Raw genomic sequence first — 12,930 nt, forward strand, 5'->3', positions numbered from 1 at the left:
GCCGTTCCATATAAGTTAACAAATTTACCGAATTTTCATTACTAATGATTACTATATTGTCCAATTTTTACTGTACACTCTTTAACCCTTATCCTTGAGTGGCCTCTTGGCCTTGGTAATGTGGTGATGCCTGTGTAAAAAAAAACAAACAAAAAAACCCAAGAATTTCAAGGAGAAACAATCCTTGCAAATACAAGTCAATGTTACCAGCATTGATGAGTTGAGATTTTAAATCTGTTTTACATAATTGAAAAAGAAATCATCTTTGTAGTTGTGTTTCTGGTTGTTATTTTTTCATTTCTTTAAACAGATGTATACACAAAATGTATCAATCCCACCAGATTATTTCACCTGGAGATCTGCTGTACCTTCCCAATCAGAAGCAAACCTGAACTGGAGGGAAGAGAATGCACCAAATGAGCAACAAAGAGCAGGTAACTTTTTGAGCAAAGAGTTAAATGGAGGAAATATCAAAGATAATAAAAAAGTTATATATATATATATATATATATATATATATATATATATAATGTGTATATATATATATATATATATATAACTTTTACTATTTATTTTATCTCTCTATATCTTCTATAAAGACAACAGACCTGTAGAAAATAACAAATGAATCCAGATGTCTAAAGAATATAAAGGGATACATGAAAGTGATATATCGAATACACTGGCATTTTTTTTCTTGATCATTTAAAACCTTTTGTTTATATTTATACATCTTTGGATACAGATTGTAAGTAATATTCAAAATAAAAGAAGAATGGAAAATAAAAATAATTTTTCTGAAATCCCTTCAGAAAATTCTTGTAACTGATTTATAACATGGGAATTATTTTATTTTTCAGATTTGTCTTCCAGGAAATCATCAGTTCAATCAGGACATGTAAACAAAAGTGATATTTCAGTTCCTTACCCACAATCAAGGAATCTTATAGAAATGAACCATGAACAGACTTCAAACACAAGACCTTTGCCTCCAGTACCACAAAAGAACTAATAATTATGACAAAAAAAATCTACTTTTGTATTGAATAATACATACACATATTTACCACATCATATTTACACCATGTAGATATTCACTGACAAAACAATAGTTTGTGTTTAATTTTATTGAAACATTAAAACAAACAGTGTTAATTTTTATGTTATAAAATGTTAGAATAACTAATAAAATCAGATTCATTTTAGCAAAGTTGCCTCCTAAGAATAACTTTTAATTAACATTCGTGAGAAAATTATTATTGGAATTTCAGTTAAATTGCACATCACAACACAGTGATAGATTTGATGAAATCCTTATAATGCATGTAAAAGATGAAAATAATAAGTAAATAAGTATAATTCAACATTCTAACACGATAATATTCGTACATATTAGTACAAAGATGATCAACAAAATTTAAAAACGAATGAATAAACTAAATATTTTATTATGTATTTTGTGGGTGAAAAAGATTTTGTATATCAAGATTTTTATTTATAAAAAATGTATTTTTCTTTCCCAGAAAATCGAAAATACATTCTTAATTAATTCTTCTACAAAAAAATGACATCTTTCCATATCCACAAATTACTAATTTTATAGAAATAAAAACGTTTAAGACACAATATCCATTAGTTATTCTGTGAAAAAGATATCTTCCAAGTAAGAATAAAGAATGAATGAAAATATCACACATTTACATCGTATTTCTCAATCATAACTATTAAGTAAAACCAAATATTTATATTGTGTACATATACATATATTATAATAATAATAATAATAATAATAATAATAATAATAATAATAATAATAATAATAATAATAAAATATAAATACATTAAAATACTCTTTAAGACATAAATTTTATTCATATTTTTGTAAATATCTATAAAAGAAACCATTTAATTATTATAAAAATATTGGTTATAGATCAGAAGGCACATACATGACTCCCACTCTCCCACATAAACACTCACACATTAGTGCTTAAAAGTCCTATGAATAATCATTTTAAACAGATTATATCCATGCATATGTAAATTGAAATATTCAGTAAAATCAAACAAAATAAGCTTACAATATTACAAATATTGTTTTATTCTAAGAATGAAAAGAAAAAAATCTAAAAAGAAAAAAGATAGAAAGAAGAATATAGCCTATATAGGACGAATATGTTTACATGTATATTGCATTCTGGGAACAAAGGCAGAAAGTATTAAAATTAAAATAGAAATCAAACAAATTTAATTCGTTATTATCATCTGTTAGCCGAGAAATGAAAAAAGATTTTAAAACAATTACATAAAGAAATGAAGTAAAATAAATTTCAATTGAAAATGAAGTGTAAATATGAATATCGAATGGGGTAGTGACATTATGAGCATTCTATTGAACAATCCCAACATCCTCTTTCCTCTAGTGAATGCAGTCATTACACACACTACATACTTCTTAGGACTACTACTACTTTGCAACACTTCTAGGTACAACTTCACATTTAAGTTTTATCTCATTTATTGGACGTTATTTTAAGTGAATAACCACTGGATAATAGACTTTAACAATAAATACATTGAAAATTCTAACAAAGGTAAGAATGACTTATTTTTTCTAGTTTTTTTTCTTTTCAGCAAAACAAAAATAACATCTCATAAAAATTTGTTTAAAATCTGAAACACACTGACACACTTATTCTTTCTTGCAGATAAAATGGTGGATTTTGAAAAATCATATGAACAATCAATTTGTAAAAATATATATATATATATTTCAATCATAAAAATCTACCAAAATATAATTTATTTTATTTAAATATACTTTCAAAGAAATTTAACTCAACAATATAATTTTTTTATATAAAATCCTTCCTCTTTTTTAGATAAACGCCATTACAAAACTAATGTCCACCATTTTATTTTACATAATGCCAGTTTTGAATGTAAAACTAAAAATCTTTTTATTTCACTTGTATATAAATATGAAAAAATATTTTAAATATTTACATATCTTTAAAGAAATATTTTTAATGAGGCTTTGCATAAATTTAATTTTCATGTAGTTTTCATTTAATTTTTTTATTCCTTTTTCAGTGTGACTCAAGATCATATTCCAAATTTCACAAATTTGTATGGAGTAAAATTTTTAATTCCTTTTAGATTCATTTAAATAAAAAAATATTAGAAGAATCAGTGAAATAAAAATGAAAATATATAATCATAGTTACATATACATAAAAAAAAAAAAAAAAAAACTGAAACTATTTTCATATAAAGTTTTTAACCTAAAATCCAAGTTTCAATATAACTTTCAATAATTCTTTCAACATTTTAATAAAACAGATTTGGGGGATGAGTGATTGGCCTAATGGATACCAGAGCTGAGTATGGAATCGGCACTGTCAAGTTCAAATCCCCTTGCATCTATTGTAGTCATTTACATCCTTATGCATTAAAGAAGGTATAATGCCACAATTTTCCACATCTATAAGTAAGCAGCAACTCGTGTTCAATTAATCAGATACAAAAATTGTTTATGATAGGTTTTGTGTTTCACCATTAAAACTAATTAAAACAAATTGATCTACCATAAAATAGAAAAAAATGGTAAAGACTTTTTAAATTAAAACAAAATATTTAAAAAAAATAGTTGAGATACTATATTTTTTATGCTATTTGTCATTTACAAACGTTTCAACATAGGTAAGATTTGGCATGCGGTTATTTTTAATGTAAGGCAGATCATAGCTTTCTACACTGAAGGTCATTTATGAGTATTCCTTTACTCCTTGGCACCTTTCATGCTTTAGAGATATCAGAAAAGATGCGACAACTGAATATCAATAAAAATAGAAATACATATTTGTCTTGTGTTTATTTTTATAAATTTTATAAACAGAAAACAAACATTTAAATGTCTCATTAAATTAGAAATTTACATCCTCCTACTTTTTTTTCATACGTTTTTCACCATAGAAGTATGTTTTTAATTGTTTTGAAGTATTTTAGAGTTCATCTCTCATGAACTGAATGATGGGTTCCAGGGTGAGACAATATTATGAATCTTTCCTGTGATAGGTAATCTAGTTATTGGTATTGAATGTCAGCACTCTGTTTAGTAAAACGAATATAAACAACGGATTAAAATTATCCGCCGTAGGTTGTAATAACTAAAGTTCAATAAAAAAAAATAACAATGATAGAACAGCAAATGTAAGGGAGATAACTCTAACACATATCAAATTATATGAAGTTTCAGCAAATGCTAATATTTTAGAAGAACAGAAAAATCATTCAAAAGTGATAAAACTATTTTTTTGTTTTTATTTTTATTAATTATTACTCATTAGTTCTCACATGAGTCTTTATCAGTGATTGCTCACTGTTAACAACAGGTACTGTTCCTTGGAGTTCAAGTGACAACATGTTTCCCCAGATTTACAATACTCTTCACTTCTTCCAATACTCATTGTAAATCACATCATTCTTGCATCAGCCATTTACTATTGATTAATTACTGATAATGGTGGTTGGCTTTCTATAGAATCTAAGTGGTAATAAGTTTTCTTGGGATTCCAGTACTATTCATCTGTGCAGATGCTTTCTCCCACCTTAATCTTCCTATCTGCCTTAATCTTTAATGACTATCTTTTGGAATATTAACCAAAGTAGTCCCACATTTTTATATATTTATTGTGGCAGTTTCAGTACTTTTTGATTTGTCCAATGTTATTTGTATACTTTTTTGATTGCATTTATGCAGCATTATTCTATTTCAACTTATTTGTTTTATCAGTGTTAGGTGAGTTGGCATTCACACCTTTTATTAATATTTTAGCTATTTTCATCACTGCCATATTTTGTATGGTGCCAATCCTACCATTGATTATAATTCCTCCTAATCTTTTTTTTTTCTTGGTTTTACAGAACTGTTCCTTGTGGTCTTATAATTATTGATATTGCTATACATTTTCATGTTTCAATTTTCATCTAGGTTATGGCATTCACTTATAATGTGGTTTATTATTCATCTTTTTACCTGCAGAATCTACAGTTACTGTTTTCCTGAGGTTTGTCTATGTTGTTTTGTCTGATGAAGACTCATGTATTTTATGTGCTATTTCATTGGTCAATCTTATAAATCACCGATTAGCTGCTGCCCTTCTGATCTTATTTTTCTTTTCTTTTTGTTACATTACACAGCTCAAGATTTGTTCACCTCTTTTAGTGGTAGTAATCAGACTTTCTGTATTTTGTGTTATATATTTTTCTAGTACTTTGTTGATTCGAAAAGTGTCCAATTCCTAAATGCTCAGGTATTCATATTTCTCAAGATCACTAAGTACTTTCACTGTCTCTCTGATTAGACAGTTCTATGCATCCCATTTATTTCTATATCCCAACCAAATATTTTGGTTGTATTTATTAGTGTTTCCACTTCCATTGTTTTTAAATAGTTCAAAATCATCCACATACATGAGATTGCTTGTTTTCTTTGTGTTTGTAAATGTGTATTCAGTTTGCACCTCCCGAATATGTTGTAGAGTAGTGGAGATAGTGGCTTGATGAAAAATACCTCCCTGTAATTCTTATTTTTGTGAAGTGTTATCCTACAGGGGTTTCTTTGCTTTTTTACTAAAATCGCTATTTTTGTCAGATGTACATTTTTAAGCATTCAATTATGCATGCTTGGAGGATTGCGTTGTATGCTTTCTTGTTGTTGATCCATGCTACGGCTATGTTATCTTTTCTGTTGTTTTTTTTTTTTAATAAATATACAGCACGTCATGTGTTCCTCTTTCTGAAACCTTTTCTGTTTCAGTAGTCTGCATTTATTAAAAGAATAATAAATGTCTTTGTTAAGTTGTACTAAGAATTTCCACATACTAGGCAGTTCATTGATCTGTAATTGTTTAGATTTTTCCCTTTCCATTATTGCTTTTTTATAAGTCATCAAGACCGGTATGCAATTTTTGTATATACATCTCATTAAATTTTGTTGTTATTAAGTGAAATTTTCATCTATAATAGGTAAGATATTATAACTATAATCTCAAAACTGACATCTCTTTATAAATATTTGCTAAACAGTATTAACCTTTATTATTGATAGTTGGATTACCCATTATGCGATTTGTGCATAGCCTCACAAAGAAAGTGATGAAATCAAATGTTTATTTCTTCCCTGTTTTTGCTTTTTTTTTTTTTTTGCTGTTAATATTAAGTTAATTCACTTTTCTATTTTCTCTTTTTATATACTATTTATTTAGTATGCACTGGGGAGGAGGGGGCTATGCTTGATCGTAAAATATGCTTGATCGTAAAATATGCTTAAATATGATATTTTAATTTGTCCAGATTTTGTATATACTATTATAGACTCATGATTTCAAAAGTAAAAAAAAAAATGCAGTATTTGGGCACCATCAGCTAGAATCGAAACCAAAAGCAAAACTGTAGCATTCAAAGCTGGTGACGTTACCAGACTCCTTTTCAACAAAGTGGTCCAGTTTACCAATACAGAATTAATCTTTTTTTCTAATTTTCTCATATTATGCATCCGAGGCATTGCTCTTTCAGATGGTACCGTTTTTGACTTGGTCGGGTGTGGATGACAAAAGTTTTTAGCAGACACGCAAACAGACGGGTGAGATTTATATCATAGAAAACTAGCAAAACTACCCCACGTTGCCTGGGCCATATAAAAAAAAAAAAGGAAAATGAAGTTGCATTTGACTAAACTTGCTAAATGATTTTTGTTTTAATTATTTTTATTGTGCAATAATTTATATCGGTTGTAAAAAAAATCACTGATGTTGACCCACTGCTACATATTTGAAATAGGGGCAAGTTTTAAGTGGTTACAATAAAAAAAAATATTTGTGATTAACCCTCAGCTAAATCAACCGCAGATCAAATATCCCTCTAATTATTTGTTTTGAGCTAAGTAAATAATAGAAAGTATAAAACAAGAAATATAAAACAAATCTTTGAACCCTATTTAAATGTCAAAGCTTACTGAAATGTTTTCAAAAATATGTTAAAAATATAAAATGAAATGTCCACTATAACGTGGGCATGAGCACAAATGCTAAAACTAATAGATCTGAGACAAACCTCTCACCCATTCAGCCAAGGCAACAGTCATAGCATGACGTTGCAAATTTATGTATTTAACGTATCTGAGAGGTGAAGTGGTTAACACATGCGCAGATGTTGAAATCATTTAGAAAGAGACGATTTTATGTGAATCCCCCATCAGATTCTGCAGTTGTTAAGGTAGAAAAAATGAGTATTTTGTATTAAATTTCAGATTTTATGCACCTGAGTCCTTGTCCTTTAAGACAGTACCAGAATCATTCTTATCTGATTTGGATTTCAAAAGCTTTAGTAAGACATACAAACAAACACACACATATTTCTCCTTTATATAATAGATTTTATAAATTATTCCTTAATAAATCAATATAAATGCTTTTAATAGATAATTACCTGATCTATTTGATTTCCAATTTTAGCGTGATATTCATATATTTGAGCCACAGATTTTATATAGATTTTATGATAAAGCTCTATTTATATACATAAAACTATTATAAATACTTGCCTTCAATAAGTGAAAACATTTTCTGGGAATGAATATAGGCTGTTTAAAATTCTATATATTTCTAAATAAGTGAGTAAAGAAATGAAAGTACACTAATATATATTTTTCTCTCTTTCTTCAGGTGATAGGCTTAACTGAAAGAAAAAATGTTAAAATGGACTCTCGTGTTTTTTTCTATTCTGCCCTTTTGCACCAGTGTAGACTTGACTTACACTGTGGAGGAAGGAAAGAGTCCAGGTGCCTACATTGGAGACATTGCATCAGACTCAAAAGTAATGGATGATATTCCTTACCAGGACAGGACACTTATCACATTCAGCCAGTTAAAAAGTAAGACTGGAAGTTCTCAATATTTCCGAGTGTCCAAGAAAACAGGCAAACTTTATGCAACAATCACATTGGATGCAGAAGCAATGTGTGAACGTAATGAAGAATGCTTTCAACTCATTGATTTAGCTGTTCGTAAAAGAGGTTCTTCAATAAGGATTTTAGAAATTAAAGTTATCATTAAAGATATCAATGATCACAAACCAGAATTTTCAGAAAAACAAATAAACATTGAATTTGATGAAAATTTTAGTCCAGGAACAAAAATAATTCCTAATGCCAATGATAAAGACATTGGATTATTAAATGCAAAGATTGACTATGAGCTGAAAAAGATGAAAAATGAACCATTTTCATTATATCTTGTTTCAACTATTGAAGGAATATCACAAGTTGGAATAAAATTAGAAGAAAGATTAGACAGAGAAACAAAAGATTCTTATGTTGTACAAGTTGTGGCTAAAGATGCTGGAAATCCTCCACAACAAAGTATATTAAATGTTCACATTTCAGTCAATGATGTTAATGATAATTTTCCTGTATTTTCTAAGAAAATGTACAACATTTCAATAAAGAATGAAGAAAGTAAAGTCACACCAATTGTTATTTTATCAGCAACTGATTTGGATTCAGGAAAAAATGGAAGAGTCTCATATCACTGGAGTCATCAAACATCAGAAAAGACAAAAAAATTTTTTGAATTAATAGAAACAACTGGACAGATCTTTTTGAAGAAAAAGTTCAACTCAGATAAAGAAATAATACATAAATTATATGTAAAAGCTGAGGATGGAGGAATTCCACCACTCAGTTCTTTGGCAATTGTTTATATAAATGTGAAAAGTCAAGTAAACAATGCTCCAACTATTGATGTCAATTTTGTGAGTGAATCGGATGACAACAAAGTTCAAATTTCTGAAGGCAACAAAATTGGTATTTTCATTGCTTATGTGAAAGTAATAGACAATGATGAAGGACAAAATGGAGATGTCACTTGTCATCTTCATCATGATAAATTTCAGCTTCAGAATTTAGGTACAAAGAAATATGAAGTGACATTGAAAAATCCTCTTGATAGAGAGAAAGAAGAGCACCATGATGTTGTGATCAGTTGTCAAGATAAAGGCTCTCCTCCTCTTCATAGTAACAGCAAATTCTCCATTCAAGTGATGGACATCAATGATGTAAGGCCACAATTTACAAAAGAAACATTTAAATTCTTCATTGATGAGAATCAAAACTCGAGAATTACTCTTGGCTACATCAATGCCACTGATCCAGACTTGGGAGATGGAGGAAAACTCACATATTCTCTCATCACCAATAACAACAAACACTTCTTACCTTTCAAAATAACCACAAATGGATTACTATCAGCAATTATGTCTCTTGATCATGAGTTTCAACATACTTATCACTTCAAGGTGTTTGTGAAAGACAATGGAACACCATCTCTCAATAATACAGTCAATGTGATTGTTGAGGTCACTGATAAAAATGATAATGCTCCATATTTTACATTTCCCAGTGTTAAACCTTACAATCTACATGTCACATATTACCCTGATGCCAGAAACAAGAACATCACACAGATAAAGGCAGCCGACAGTGATAGTCAAGAGAATGCATTTCTAAAATATCAAATAATCAGAGGCAATGACAAACAGATGTTCACCATCAACCAGTACACTGGTTTCTTAGCTTTCAATAGACAACTCAGCCAACAAAATGCTGGCTCCTATCAGCTTGACATTCTTGTCAAGGATAGTGGTAGGCCAGTTCTATCAGCAACAACTACTCTCTTTTTAACACTCACTATCAGCAACAACACATCAGAAATGTTAAATGTTGTTCAGCTTCACACTGAAGAGAAGGTGCATCTTAATCTCGTCATTATTATTACAGTCATAGCAGTCACAATAGCTGTCTTCATTACAGCTTCATTATCAATCTGCATCATTCGATGTAATGGTCAGTCAAATGTGGCCTATGCCCAAGCACTTGATCCTTCCAATAGATATATTGGTGAACAGAGACAACTCATTGCTCCTTCTTACCCAGGAAACACTTGGCCTCATCCTGCTCAGTCTTTGCAAATAAATCAAGCATCATCTATAAATACTCCCATGACGACATCAAGGAGACAACCAACTTCAGCACATGCACTTTCACAGAAACCACAACCAGCTAATGATATTCCATCACAAGTAAGTAATATTTATGTCTCTTTTGTATTTGATTAATGCTTATCAAAACTGATTTATCTGATAAATTATTTCCATATCTATAGACAATGAAATAAAATCAGAAACAGCATTTGATTATACTTTGCCTCTTACCATTCTTTTTCAATGTTAAATATGTATAGAATAAGCTGTGCAAATTGTATTTTTAATATCAAATCATTGATTTACAGCAAGTAAAATGATATTTTATTGCTATATAATCCTATGTTTTAGTACTAGGCTATCAGTTTTCTGAATAAATATGTACACTTAAATTTATTGTTGATCAGTTATCTTGGTGTAATTTCTATATTTACTTAAGCAAAGAATTATTTTACATTTGCAGGAGTTGAGTTACTTTTCCATAAAGCGTTTTCAAAGTTCAATATATATATATATATATATATATATATATATATATATATATATATATATATATATATATATATATATATACTAGCTGTACCCAGCCATGCGTTGCTGTGGCTCAGTTTGTTAAAATGGAACATATGTGAAAGTAGAGAAAAGTTTGATTCTTTTTTTCAAGAGAATGTACAAATTATTTTTTTTTTTAACAGATGTTAAGAAAATAAACAGAAAAATACTTCCATCATTAATTATGCAAAAAAATAAATAAAATGTTGATTTAGTGTTTCAATATGCTTATAAATTACGATAAAACTTGCTGAGTATGCACTGTTTTACGGTTGTTGTAAAAATGGAATGAAAACTTAAATTTCGCTTCATTTTAATCTTTCTTAATTTTTTAATTGCCCCCCCCCCAAACGAATATAATCAAAACAGTAACATTCAACAATTGTACTTTATGTATATAAACATAAAATGGGTGTTTGTATTACTGTACACATAGATTTGAAAAAGTTGTCAAAAAACAAATATATAACAAATAAATGTTATCAAAAGCAAGATAAGTTACTTTTCTGCCAAACTAGATATTTTTTTGTGTTTTTATTCAATGTAACATATTTATTCAGCTCGAAAAACATACAGTGTTTACCGATGTATTCGAAAATTCAAGATGGCGTCTCACACCCTCTTTAACACCGTAAGTATGGAAAAAGGTGTTATAAATAAAAAAACTATACAAAAATACTATTAAAAACCCGCCGAATACATGTCAACCTATGTCACGGTAACATATATTGAGCGAGTTTTTAACAATATTTTATCCGGTTTTTTATTTATAACATCTTTTCCCACACTTACCGTGTTAAAGAGAGAATCAGACGCCATCTTGAATGTTCCAATACATCGGTAAACACTGTATGGTTTTCGAGCTGAATAGACATGTTACATTGAATAAAAACACGAAAAATATATTCAGTTTGGTAGAAAAGTAACTTATCTTGCTTTTGATAACATTTATTTGTTATATATTTCTTTTTGGACAACTTTTTCGAATCTATGTGTACAGTAATACAAACCCCACAAAATATTTATTAAAAAAAAAATTTAAAAAAACAAAAGTTAATAACGAAAGGGAAATAATTCCATTTTTAAACGAAAAGTCAGTTTACCTAACTTACTGTATTAATGCTATTTTTTATAAGCAAGAAAAAAAAAAGGTAAATATCCAGATACGCTACTACAGAACACCGACCACTCTAATTTATTTTTTTATAGGTAATTGAGGTCGCTGACAACGAATCTGATAGTCAAACTTGGGGCAAATTTACCGTTTGCATGGTATTTACCCCTGAACCCACGAACTTCTTTCCACCATTTTGCAGCATCCGTTTATGCTACGCGCATGCATGCTGTAGCATAAACGACGGCTTCACCAAGCAAACTATGTTGGGGGGAGGGGATTTTTTTTTCCAGGACATAGAATTTTCTAATTTTCAAAAATACATTATAGCGCTTTTTGGGTGGAAAATTTAAAATTAGCTGAAAATGAAATAAAATAGGAAAAGGAAAGCACACCAAGTTGGAGTAGGGGGGGGGGGAATTTATCTGTTTTTTTTTTTTTTTACATGGAACATCGAATTTTCAAATTTTCCGTGAGTAACGCACCGACATTTACCAATTAGAACACCATTTAACATTTTCCGAAGATTTTACTTTGTACATTGGGGGGGGGGGGGCGGATGAGATGTTGGCGCGCGCCCCAACATCACATCCCCCCCCCAAAAACAAATTAGAGTGGTCGGTGTTCTGTAGTAGCGTATCTGGATATTTACCAAAAAAAAAAAATATTTAGGTTTGGCTATAAATTCCTAAACTCATTTCACCTTAAATAATTTAGGTGACTGAAATAGGAATCTAATTGAATCTTTAATTTCCTGAATAGTATCCGATAATTCATTTTTCTACGAGTTATATCGAATACATTAATACAGACTTTAGGGTTTTTTTTCGTAATGTTACTGTAAAAATTATTTTTTATTGTTACAAATTACGATGCTTTAAAAAAAGCAAAAATAAATTCTTGCGTTTTTTATTTACTACTGAAAACCATAACTTTAGTAAAGGTATTTTTTGTTTAAACAAAATAAAACATTTTCACCAAGAGTTAAGTAAAAATAATTAGTTCATTATATTCTGCGATCATTATTTGAAAAATACTGCAATTTTCATTAAAATTCGTTAATTTCCTGATTTTTGGTGAATTTTTAAGTAAAGGGAGGAATCAAAATGTGTATACACTTTGAGCGTCGGCATTCATTTTTCGACCACGTGTGGTTAATTTAAATTAAAGTTCAATCACATGGTTACATTATCAATAAACCCATTGAAAATTTACCGATATTG

General features: G+C 29.1%; 2 protein-coding genes across 2 annotated transcripts in view; both read left to right on the forward strand.

Moving 5' to 3' along the window:
• LOC145242940 (protocadherin beta-2-like) overlaps positions 1 to 1,160 on the forward strand; it is a 23,197-nt gene extending 22,037 nt beyond the window's left edge. Inside the window, exons 3-4 of the mRNA XM_080106049.1 lie at positions 311 to 434; positions 861 to 1,160. Coding sequence (XP_079962175.1) covers positions 311 to 434; positions 861 to 1,012 — 276 coding nt within the window. The 3' untranslated portion in view covers positions 1,013 to 1,160. The remainder of the gene's footprint in view (positions 1 to 310; positions 435 to 860) is intronic.
• Positions 1,161 to 2,281: 1,121 nt separating this feature from the next.
• Positions 2,282 to 12,930, forward strand: part of LOC145242750 (protocadherin Fat 4-like) — a 140,014-nt gene continuing 129,365 nt past the window's right edge. Inside the window, exons 1-2 of the mRNA XM_080105892.1 lie at positions 2,282 to 2,594; positions 7,728 to 10,140. Coding sequence (XP_079962018.1) covers positions 7,753 to 10,140 — 2,388 coding nt within the window. The 5' untranslated portion in view covers positions 2,282 to 2,594; positions 7,728 to 7,752. The remainder of the gene's footprint in view (positions 2,595 to 7,727; positions 10,141 to 12,930) is intronic.

The sequence above is a fragment of the Euprymna scolopes genome, chromosome 21 (genome assembly GCF_053919585.1).
Source record: "Euprymna scolopes isolate OS-2025 chromosome 21, ASM5391958v1, whole genome shotgun sequence".
Lineage (NCBI taxonomy): Eukaryota > Metazoa > Mollusca > Cephalopoda > Sepiida > Sepiolidae > Euprymna > Euprymna scolopes.